Genomic DNA, 12,214 nt, shown 5'->3' with positions numbered 1-12,214 from the left:
TTTTCCTTCTCTAAGCAATAGAGTAGACACAGGCATTAAGTGGACTTTGAATCACAGAATGGCCAAGGTGGGAAAGAACCTTCGAAGGTCATCTGGTCCTGCTCAAGCAGGGTCACTGGAGGTGGCTGCCCAGGGTCATGTCCAGTTGGATTTTCTCCAAAGATGGAGAACCCACAAACTACCTGCCTGGCCAGTACCCATGCTCAGTCACCCTTGCAGTAAAAATTGTTTCCTGATGTTCAGAGGAAATCTGTTTGTGCCCATTGCTTCTGGCCCTGTCACTGGACACCAGTGCATTCTCTTTGCATCCTCCCTTCAGGCATTTATACACACTGATGAGATCCCTCTGAGCCATCTTTTCTCCAAGATGAACAGTCCCAGCTCTCCCAGATATGCTCCAGTACCTTTCACCATCTCAGTGGCCCTTCCTTTGCTGGACTCCACACAGTGGTTTCATTTCCCCCACTCAGAGGGAACACATCCCTCCCTTTCCCAGTACTGGAGATGCCCATGCCACCCTCTCAGGCAAAGTGCAGTAACCACTACTGAGGTACTAAGAGCCCACATGCTGACACTCAGGTGATGGCCTCAAGAGGACAGAGCAGGGAGGTCACCTGGGCTTGGCTGCAAAAAGTAGCTGCAGGCAAGGGTCACCAATGTCACTGTTCAGGATTATCCTCTGTCAGACTGGCTAACTTGTAGCCCTATCACTGCTCTGTTTCAACATCTAACCATGACATTAAGTCTTCTGGCAGATGGGAGGACCATCAATGCTACATTGCAAGCAGATGCCCACCTTCTATTCCCTTCACCTAAATATTTTCAGCTTTAAAAGACTGATGTTTGGTGCTCACATTGGGCCAGCTGGGACACAAGTGACTCCAGCAAGCTGCTCAGGCACTGTGTATGTGACCAGCACCTGCCCCATCACCTGCCTAAGCCCTACAGACACTGCTCATTTTAAAACCAAGAATAGCAGGGAGATGCTCTGGAGAACACTTCCCACAAGGAAGCACCAGCTAAGGGAGAAATGAAAATCATCTTTTCTGATGTGTAGAGCAGAGGGAGGCTATCAATGTTTGTGTGCCCCTTGTCACAGCATGAGGTATCACTAAAAGGTACTGCCCTTCAGCAGCCCCAGGGAAAGGGAGCTTGGCTTCATTTAAGAGTGTGCGTAGGTACGTGGCACTGCATAGTTTACACCTGTATCAAAATACCCTCCTCCCACCCTCCAACAGTGAAATTCGTAAAAAAAGCTTGGATTCACTATTCAGCAAGCAAAACAGAAAAAAAAAAAGGATCAGGCAGCTGAGATCCCTTTTTGTATGCATCAAGCAGACAGAAGAAAATGAAATTGCTACTCTAACACAGCAGAAGAGGAAGGCAGGCATTTTAACTCTCCTAGTGTCAAATCATTCTTGTTTCATTTGGAAAGTAAAAGAATTACAGAATTAGATGCATCTATTTTCCCTTCATAATCTCTACGTTACACGTCTTGAGGGCATTGCAAAGGGACAAATTTTCTTTCCCCCCTCAGCTTCACTTGCAGTTTATATAATTTTCTAAGCCCAGAGCAGTCTGTCCTGAGACTGTAAGATAAGGAGATGTTTAGCTTAAATCCAGATAACCTGCAGGTCATTCAACGAGAAAGAACAACTAGGAAAATTCTGCAAAACAGTTTTGCATAACTCACATCCACATATAAGCAACACTGAAACCATGACTCCTTGAAGACGAGGGGGGAGTGGCCATGAGTTTATTGCAGAACAGTCCAAACAAGTCATTCTGCAATGTAGTCTCCTTTGGAATCAGTTCTTCACCTTTGTTTGCACATTACCCATGCAGGAGTAGGCGCTGACCCAGGGGCAGATCCTCAACTTGCTGAGTCCATCACTCCATCAGTGTGAGCACAATTCATGCTGGAGTCCCAGCCTTGGTGCCAGTGCTGTCTCCTCAGGAACCGAGCACTAAACAGCAATTTAAATTCACTTTGTGTGCCCGTGCTTCTGTCACCATGAGATGCACTCCCTGCACAGCCCAAGTCAGGTCTCTGGCCAAAGGCCCTGAGCCCAAGGGAACATGGAACACCATAGTCCAGCAAAGCTTTCTGCATACTCTCCAGCTGGAATGAAATATGGCAGGCCACTTGCTCATCTTGCATAGCTTTGGCAGCCAGGAATGCTTCAGTCATCAGAAAACATGCACAAGGTGTAATGAAAAGCATTCCAAGAGGAAACAACCATCTAGTTTCCAGGAGAGAACGTGGGAAGACTGAGAAAACAACTTTCAAGTTGGAAAAATAATAGTACTGTGTGAATTATGTTTGAAAATATGCTTTAAAATGTGCTGTCTAGAGGGGAACCAACAACAGACTGTATGACCAGGAAACCCAAGGTGGTGTTATTTCAGAGAACATGACTGCAAAATGCTTCATCACAGGTTACAAGATGTTTAAGAAGAGAATTTTCCCTGAAAATACATAGCAGTCCTGTGGCATGCACACAGAATTCCACTCACCCTTTACTGCAGCAGCTCACTCGACCAGAATTAATGCCATTAATTGAGGTAACCATAGTTTTTTTTTCCCTCAAAAGTGAATTGCTGCTGGGCAAACAAAGGAGGAGCTTTATTTTATTTTAGCATTCTCTCTCAAGAGAGGACACAAGGCTTCTCCAGGTAGCAGTGTGCTCTGAAGTGGCAAATGTCATGGCCTCCCCACTACAGAGGGAAGAAGGGAAGTCCAAAACAGGGCAAGGCTGAGCACCCCCAATGTGCTGTGTCAGAGTAGCTAGAATCACAAGGCCTGCTGACACAGGAGATGCAGGAAAGCCTTTGCAGAGCAAATTCTCTGCACTAGTTTCTTTGAAGTGTGTGAGTAGTATCAGGCTAAGAAATAACATGGATTAATGGAATGGAGAGTTGGCTCTTCAGAGAAGGTCCCTTTGGAAAAAAAGGCTTTTTTAGTTCGTTCACCTTGACAATGGCATTCTAAAAAGGTAATTTTGGTCAATCCAGGTTTTCAAATACTGTTTATTTTTAAGAGAAACTGTAAAGTATGACAACAGGACAATGGGCATCATTCAGCAATATCACTTCTGGGTCTATAGAGAAAATTAATAAAAACCATCAGCATTTAAAAAAATAAATATGACTAACCATATGGAAAACAGGAAGAACAAAATTCATCTTCAACAGCACAGACAGGTACAAATGCTGAAATGTTGCTGTGCAAGGTAGAGGTAGAGGTAGAGATAAACCAGACTTTTCAGATCTAGACCAGTTTTAGATCTGCCCCCCTCCATGCACACACTCCCAAAAGTTCCTGTTGCCAATAATTTCATTTGAATCAGACTATGAGCATCACCAAACTCAAACAAGTCTGTGTGCTCCTTCTAATGCTCTGAGCTGGAAAACAATTTCAGTTTTCTGTAGAAATCAGTTGCTGCATAACCTGACCCCTGGTTCTGTGACTTGTGCAGCAAAGGGAGAGGCAGGAAGATTATACAGACCAATAAATGCTCTCTGGATGATGCCCTCTAGGACAAGTAGATGGTAGAGCCCTTTTAGGAATTGCAATAGCCCATCAGCTCCTCAGTGATGCACCCAGAGACCATGCCTGGATTTCCTCCTCTGGAGAGAGCATGGACAGGAGAAATATCCCAAACCAACAGGTACTGGCTGCAGGGAGAGCCAATTGCCTTACACAGTCTGTTGACACCAAAAACTCACAGAGGAAGACACAACCCAAGAACCCTCTGTACAAAGCAGCAAGTATCTTGACATACTGAAATATAAAAACTAAAAATTGCACTGCACACAGATTTTTCCAAACAAACTCAAGACAACCAAAGTCAGATCGTACAAACCGTTAGTTAAAAAAATACCTTCTTGTATATTTTGAGAAGTGGAAAGAGTCTTCGTGCAAATGTTCAGCCTGGATCAAGCAGAGGACATAAAGTTGTAAACACGTTAGTTCCTTTCTCATCTGCCATATGTGCCCAGTGTTATCTATCTTCTGCAGTATAATTGGGGTTAGGAATCCGTTTCTTCTGTAAATATCACCTTTCAAGTTCCACTGATGTAACATCAAGACACTACTGGTGTCATATCCCACAACTGTTAAATACAATAAAATAAAACAACATAATGAATATTGGTAAAAGACAATAAAATACAGAAAAGATAGAACCTTTATATAATTTACACCTTTTTTTAATTAAGAGGGGCAACATGGTTAGAGATGGATGCAACAAGTCTGAAGAAGTTTGATTTAATTTTCCAGCACTTATGTCAGAGTGGTGGAGGTTGACAAAATGGCATTCTGTATGTCACCAGTTTTCACCTGTATGAGCCAGGTTCATAGCTGGCCTTAAAAGAAACCAAAAAAATTCTCACTACATTACTAACTTCAGTGATCAGAACAGTCATAACACATTGTGAGGATTTTGTTTTTTTAAATTACTCAAACTGTTATAACTTAGTCATTATTTTAGCTATTTCTTTATCTAGCCAAATTGAGATTTGGCATGTTGAAAAACAGTTGGTCTTTCTCAAGGGAAAGCTACAGTGAGCACTTGTCCCAGCCCCTTCAGGCAAGAACTTCGCAGACCAAGACCTCCTTGGTCCTTATTGGGCAGAAATCCTAATCCAAATCACAAGTGAGAAGTCTCTGGGTGGAAGAAGGCAGGTATGACACCCTGCAGCCACACGGGAGAGGGAAGGGAAATGAAGTACAGGAGCTAGAGCACTTTCCTTGCTCCTACCTTAATAACCTTGTCTGTCCCCGAGGTCAGCAGCCATCCCCTGGTGGCATCGAAGTGTACGTGAACAATGTTGTGCTTACTGTCATGGAAAGTAGCCGTAGGCGCCCGCCTGAAGAAAGAAATCCAAAAATCAGCAAGAACTGTTACTGCAGGATTTCCCCCAAAAATATTATCTATCTATTGAGGAAAAAAGTATTTGACTGCTGCTGTAAGCCACTAATTCAGCAACCACTCTGTAAACAGCACTTTGACACTTTCTGGCCTGAAAGGAACAGGGCTGAGGGGCTCTCTGTCCCTCCTGGCTTTGTCTCCTCCTTATCCTGCTGAGAAAGCCCAGGGACCACCGTGCCAGGCTGCTCCCTCCTGGAGCCCTGCACCCACCCAGGCCCTTCCATGTGCAGGAGTTTCCCCCGTTGCAGTGCAAGGCAGCTCAGTGTCCACACTTACTCCTCATCCGTTATGGACTCGTGGCAGCTGTCGCAGACCCTCACTTCAAACTCGAAGCCCATCAGCGGGATGGAGGAGCGCTTGGAGCTGCATTTCCCACACACGGCTTTCCCGCACTTCCGGCAGTGGTGCTGCAGGAGACAACAGGCAGAAAGGCATCTCAGGCCACAAACCCAGACCAGGTCACTGCTCAGGTCCACTGGCTCTTCCATCTCACTCCAGCAAGACACGACACAGCTCAGCTCTGGCCCAGACACCCCATTTCTCAAGTTCCAGGAGCACTTGCAGCACTTCTACACCACTTTAGTACAAGTCTGCAATCTGCAGCCTCTGCTGCTAGGCGGGAAAACACAGCAGCATGTTTCAAGTAGACCAATAAGCCTTTCCAATACAGCCTGAGCAGGATTTATCCAATGTTTTTCCAATCTCATTGAAAACAGCTTTGGTACCAGCACAATCTCCAAAAATCAGCTGTAAACTTCTTTCATAATTTATTTGACTAACAATGAGCTAAGTCTCCCATGGCTAAAGTCATGGAAGGCCCCAGATGTACTCAGCCCAAGGCCTATTACATGAATTTGGTATTGGGATTGATTGGAAATAAAACAGTGTGTTCCTTTCAACCACAAAATCAAGCCACAGAGGGGAACCCACTGTCCCACCCCTGAGCACTCACTGGAAGAACAAAGTGCAAATTCTCAAAGCTTTAGGGGGGAAAAAGGTTACTAGAATCCATTATGAGAGAAAAGCCTAACAGCACCATGTTAACACACTGAAGAGCACATACAAACCTGCCTGAGGCCTATTTTCTTACTGTCCCACATCTGCTTGAAGTTCCAGAAGAAAGGCTGGTCACATTTTTGACAGGAGTCACTATCCAGCCACTCCGGGGTCTGCAACACACACACACACAAACACAAAGTGGAAGTGAGCAACAATCAGAAACACTTCCAATGGAGCCTAGAGGCAAGACAGAAAGATGTGTTGTGGTGTGGCAGTATGGCCAGCTAAGCTTGATTTAATATCTCCATTTTCCCAAGGTGCCATTTTGACTGTTGTTGATGATGATGATATTTGTTCCCTGGGATGTCTTTTTTGGCTTGGCTTTGAGCTTTGAAAGACATGGGAGGAACAGTTCTCATCCAAATCATGAAGAATAGTTTGATAGTAAGACCACAGAAACAAACCAATTCAGGAATGAAACATATTTTGTTATATTTGTGTGGACATGTGGACGGCATTTACCATCTGCTATTGCCTCTGGTGGGAGCTGGAGTCAATTATTATTTCCAGTAGCCAAGCAAGTCATCTGAAGGGAAAGAGAAGTTATGGGAAATGCTGATTTGTTGGGGGTTTTCAATTCTTTCATTCTTTAACACCCTAAGAGGAGTTCCTGCTGTCAGAGGTGCCTGTGCTACAACTCACACACAGGGATGAGAAAGATGTGATTCACCTGAACAAGCCAAACCCAAGCTCTTTTCCTTCATCAACCCATGAGGTTAAATACACACTAAATATTGTTTAATACTTTGTGAGGAAGCACTATTAGCAAACTGCAGTTGTCTTGTCAGAGCCACTGGTTTCTCACATGCTGCAAATTAAAATGGCAAGAAACACAGCCGAGATAAAGAACTAAAAACAACAGAAAAACCAGGCAAAGGTAAGTTAAGGATGGATTGAGACCCTCAGCTCCCACGATAGCTTTGACTCCCAGCAATAAAGCAATCACCTGTTTCATATTCTTCTGCCCGTTATTTTGAAGGCAGTCCATTCTGCTGGGGAAAAGCCTTGTCTTTTCTACCCACAGCAGTCTTTCTTTTTAATGCCTACACATTTACATCTCTGTGTATAACTTTCCATCTCTTGGGCATTTGAACACTACAGACAAAGATAACATTTTATTTGTGACAAGTAACCACTTTGTAGTCAGACAGCTTATAGCATCTTTCATCATCTTCTTACAGCTTTTTAAATATTCAGTTGAAAATAAAGAATCAAGGGCTAAAATGGCTTAGGTGACTCTAACACAATCTCAATAATGTGGGAAAATCTGATAGCAACAAAATGAGTACTGAGCACATATTACATGGAGAAAATCCTTAAATAAGGGCAAAGATACAGAAGCCAAAATCCAAAAGAAAATGATCAAGTACCCAAACCCAAGGTTTGATATTAAAATCTCAAAGATTCATGTTTTAGGGGTGGTTTAGCACCAAGAACACCCTGTTGTGCTGGGTGGCAAGACAAGCCCACATAGCCATAGTCTGGGAAAGCTGTGCACCATTAGCACCTGCTGCTTGGCCTTTATTTAGCTAATAATATTCCTTCTTTATATTTTAAACCAGCCTTCTCACAGCATTCCTGCCTATTTGGTGACAAGCCAATCTTAACCCTTACTGTAGCCTTTTGAAGGCAGCAAATAAAGGTTTTCATTTCTGGATGTTTGAGCTGCAGCAAAAAGGAAACATCTGTTGGGAAGGAGGAAACTGCTCTGCTTTCGTTTCAGTTTAGGAGCTGATGACATACTTGGCCCCTGGATTAGCAATAAAATAGAGGCAACTCGAATGCTAATTCACATTAAAAAGGGAGCTCAGTTTCTGCCTATGCCTGCTTCAGTAGTTTTTTAAAATCAAGTTTTCCACTTAGCGTTTTTTCATCCTCAAGGGAGACACACTCAATCCATGCAGGCCACAACTCTTGAGAACCAGCAAAGCTGGTGAAAGCCCATGCTGCCAAAAGCCTTCCTCTGACCTACCCCCTGCAGGAAGAGGGCACAGGTTTGCTGTGACTCATGGCACCAGGATTTGCCAAGCTCCTAAGCAGGGCTGGTGCCTGACTCAGCCAGCACAGAGCTCACTCCCCCCTCTCTGAGTCAGGGTTCAGAAATTGCCAAGTGGGGGCTGCTCCCACAGTGCTAAAGACCTGGGGAGCATTTTTGCACCCGCTTACATTTGTTGGCCATGAAGCACAAAAGCAATTAGGAATGTGTGGGTGAAATCTTACTGTCTGGATCAGCAAAGCCATCATTTACCCCATTTCTATGTGGTTACACCAGAGGGAAGCAAGACTAAGTAGCAGGTGAGATTGAAGCCTTAGTTAAATGTCCACTTATCAAGGAAAAAAAAATGCTGGATTGCGTTTTCCCAGAGATGACCAAGAGCCTTCTTGTTTTACTTTTTTCAAACCAAAATGAATCAATCAGTCCATCCATTTATATCTGAACTGCTATTTCTCATGACATGCTGAAAAACACAGCAGAGCATCTCAATATCCTCCTAACAGAATATCTTTCAGAGCAGTAATATAATGAGCAAGAACCATTTAGCAGCCTGTTTAATACAAATTTCTGCCAGCCGATTTCCCCTGTACCGTATTATCAAAGGCACCACATAATTGCTGTAAAACAACTGGAGCATGTCCAGAAACGTTTTTAAACCTTGGAATGATCTTGTTTAGGTTGAAAGCTGCACATTTTAGAAAGGCCCCTTCTTCCCAGGACTGCTTCAGACCAAACTGACAAGAACTAAGTATCTACCTCCTGCCTCTCAACATCCATGTTCCAGACGACGATTCCCCCGTCTGCACCACAGGAGATGAGCTGCCGAGTGTGGTGAGCATAGGAGAGAGACTGAACTTTATCACTGGGAAAGAAACAAGACAGTTAGCAATCAACCACCTATGGCTCCTGCACAAGTGAGCACAGAATATCAATAAAGCAGTACAAACCATTTGTTTGCCCATATGTTTCCCTCCACCACTCACTGCACATGGTATCCATCAGATGCAAATCAGTCTTTGCTGTCAGACTGGGACCAGAATGAGAGTGTTGCTCATCTGGGCAGCATCCACAAAGCAAGGACCTGTTCTGTTAACTGTTTTTGCTGTTCCTGGGATATAAGGTCCCAGCTGCACTGGGAAGCCTCAACAGGGTTGCAGCTTGTGAAGGCACATCTGGATGCATAAACACAGCCCTGGTAAGATACCTTCTTGGCAGAATGTCAGTAACAACTTTGTTTTGTAAATCTGCAACATCTAGAAATGAATCACTGAGAAACTACTGGAGGTTTTCTTTTGACACTACCAAGCATAAGGAGTTTGAAAAATAATGTAGGAATAACACTAAATTGCTCCTAAGCCTTCTCACAGTAAGGTAGAAAATTTAGGGGGTTCTGTTTCTTCTTTTAATGAAAAAACAACATGGGATGAACAATTCAGCTTAAACTCCCAAAGGTGGGCTCAGTCCTTCATAAAAGAAAGAAATTCAGGCCTCATCTCAGGCTGTTTACCTGTGAACACTGGGAAACAAAAACTGTACAACACTGTTACGGAAAAAACAAGGTTGTGAAAACACAGGAACTGAACATACTGTGACAATAAATCATCCACAAGATTTGGTTTCCTTTGCTACCACCACTGGTCTTGTCTGCCAACAGGACTTGCATGCTAACACATTTATTTGTGCCTGTGGCTGAACCTGAAAAGGGAAATGCATTCATGGGAGAGTTTGGAACAACAGGGCCACTCTTCACAGTGCCTGCCTGCAGACACCAGAGGCACCATAAGGATGTGTAGGATGCTGTGTTGTACAGTTCCAGCTGACAGCCATCTCACAGATTAAGGTCCAGAGGCTAATTTCATATTAGAACTAATCTCCACAGCAATAAATCAAGCAGTGATGCATTAGCAAGCACCACTGGTAGGGTATGAGGTTGATCTGGTAATTTCAGTTAGAGCTCTGCAGTGCTCTGAAATCCCAGAGGCATCCCAGCAGAGTGCAGCATCACTCAAAAGAAATGTATGAATATGTAGGAAACTGTTAGCTCAAAACCACCATGGGATTTTGTGTTTCCAGACCTCAGCCTGGCATGCAAGTCCCACATATATGCAATCCCAAAACTCTGAAATCAACTTGTTGCATTGCCAGAGTTAAAAGCTGAGGAGTCATTGGCACTAGAGCCATTCTGATGTATAATCGATGCCCAGCACACGCTTACTCGTCTTCAAAGACACCTATGGCTATGTAAATGCACTTGCAAAGATGATGCCTCTTGGCACTGAGGGGATGTGAAGGCTGCTATGGTTAAAGGTAAAAACACATCACTTCCAATTCAGGCTGTAGGTGAAAGAGCACGGAGAAAAAAGGGATTAGTTGTCCAAGTCCGATGCTCCCTCTAGGGGAAGGAAAGACCTTGACACCTAAAACCCAAGAATTTCCCTGCAGCTGTGCTCATTTGAGGAGCCTCCTCTTTCCAACAAAGGCACAGGCTCTGGCATAACACTCAGGACTACAGATGTTGTGCTTTCCTTCACCACCCTCTGCAGACTCTTAAAACAGCCTGTGGGCCCAACACTGGAAAACTTACTATAAGCAAATTATTCCTGCTGTATACAGACCACAGGGAGTCACACATACAAGCTTGAGGCTTGTGAAGTCTGTAACTTTTGGGCTGTTTGTTTCCAGATGTAACTTCTGCATTTAGCTTTTCTCCTATAAAAGCAGGAGGAAGGGCTTTGAACATACTTATGTCCTTGCAGCTCGATGGCTGTTCCTTTTCTTCCTCCAATATCCCACATTATAATGGAATGATCAGAACTGCCTGAGAATAAAACTCGCTGTATTGGGTCCCAGCAGAGAGCAGTGACACCACCTGCAACAGAACACACACAACAGTCATTTTATTACAGAAGTGGAAGATTGGAAGGTAGCTAAATATAAAGATCCAACAAAAAATATGGAGTGATTAAAATGCATATGTCTTTGGCAAAGACTACGCAACCATGTGCCTTCCAGTGGAAAAATAACAGTCTAGAAAAACCACTGAAACCCCATCCTGCTCTTCTGTGGGCACAGGGCTTCACCGCCATTTGCATAGGTGAATCCACTGAGCAGGAAAGTGTGGAAGAAGAATGGTCACAGTGGGAGCTACACAACTTTCCATTTCCGTAGTTTCCAGAAGGTTAAAAAAAGAAGCAAGTGTAGAATGCTATGGGGATCTTCCCAGTACCCTAGCACAAGGACTTATAACACTGCATTGTGCTACCTTGAGCTATTAGCATTTAGTTAGAGAGGAGGGATATGAAGAAAAAATGCTGAGGAATGACAGCATTTCTTCTGTTAGATGGTAGGATCATATCCAGGGTTGCTCTTTTCAAAGGGTGATGGGGCACAAGTCCCAGCAGTGAAACAAGCATTTAGTGCCTCCAAGCTGTGCCTATTCCACTTGGGATGAAGTGTCTGCCAATACAAATCTTGCCTTTAGCAGCATCCTTTCTCCCTCCCAGAACTACCACAACTTGTTCAAGTCTCACTGCTTTAATTAGCAGCTACTGATTGTGGCATTTTCTGCCACAGATGTATTCTGCTCAGAACTCTGATCACTCTTGTTTTTACCAGCACAGCTTCCCTGAACTGCTGGAACAGATACAGAGCTATGTCCCTTCCATGCTAAGCACTGACACAAGCCATCCTAGTGTATCACAGGACAGTCAAACCATCATGATGCTGAGCACAGATGAGGACCTTCCTGAGCACCTTTCTGGGTCTCCTCCTGAGGCCTTACCTGTGTGTCCTTTAAATGTGGTGACAAGGCTGCAGGACTCTTGCTCTAGTTTGAGGATAGTCACTTGCCCAGAATGGTCACCAACAAACACATGCCGGGTTTCCACATCAAATCTGAAGGATGGATGCTGAGGAAAACATATTATTTACACAAGCTTTGCATTCCTTTCATGACTTGCTAATTCTTTTGACATGAGTATACTGCAATCTTGTGAACAGTGCTCCAGTTTCAAGGAGGTATTGTAAGTACACAAGAGTGTACTTTCAGGCACCTGTACATCTTAATAATATTCATACCTGTTCATACCAATAGTGCAGTATCCCTGGGTGAGAAAAAACAAGACTATTCTAGGACATAATTCGTGGTTTGGTCATGCAACACCATTGAAGTAGCCCTTCACCATGAACATAAGTGTCTCCTCAGGCTTTGTAACTTAAGTGCTAG

General features: G+C 43.9%; 2 protein-coding genes across 3 annotated transcripts in view; one reads left to right on the top strand and one right to left on the bottom strand.

The window, feature by feature from the left end:
• DHRS12 (dehydrogenase/reductase 12) overlaps positions 1-8,789 on the top strand; it is a 47,876-nt gene extending 39,087 nt beyond the window's left edge. The window contains exon 10 of the mRNA XM_064408903.1: positions 8,667-8,789. Within this exon, the coding sequence (XP_064264973.1) occupies positions 8,667-8,671 (5 nt within the window). The 3' untranslated portion in view covers positions 8,672-8,789. The remainder of the gene's footprint in view (positions 1-8,666) is intronic.
• Positions 3,013-12,214, bottom strand: part of WDFY2 (WD repeat and FYVE domain containing 2) — a 59,161-nt gene continuing 49,959 nt past the window's right edge. For both annotated transcript variants that reach the window (XM_064408893.1, XM_064408894.1), the window contains exons 6-12: positions 11,771-11,883; positions 10,732-10,858; positions 8,746-8,851; positions 6,002-6,103; positions 5,211-5,341; positions 4,764-4,872; positions 3,013-4,116 (exon numbers count right to left, since the gene is read on the bottom strand). In XM_064408893.1, the coding sequence (XP_064264963.1) occupies positions 4,087-4,116; positions 4,764-4,872; positions 5,211-5,341; positions 6,002-6,103; positions 8,746-8,851; positions 10,732-10,858; positions 11,771-11,883 (718 nt within the window). In that variant the 3' untranslated portion in view covers positions 3,013-4,086. The remainder of the gene's footprint in view (positions 4,117-4,763; positions 4,873-5,210; positions 5,342-6,001; positions 6,104-8,745; positions 8,852-10,731; positions 10,859-11,770; positions 11,884-12,214) is intronic.

This window comes from Passer domesticus, chromosome 2, assembly GCF_036417665.1.
Source record: "Passer domesticus isolate bPasDom1 chromosome 2, bPasDom1.hap1, whole genome shotgun sequence".
NCBI classification, from domain to species: Eukaryota; Metazoa; Chordata; class Aves; order Passeriformes; family Passeridae; genus Passer; species Passer domesticus.
This window is presented reverse-complemented; position numbering and strand designations above follow the sequence as displayed.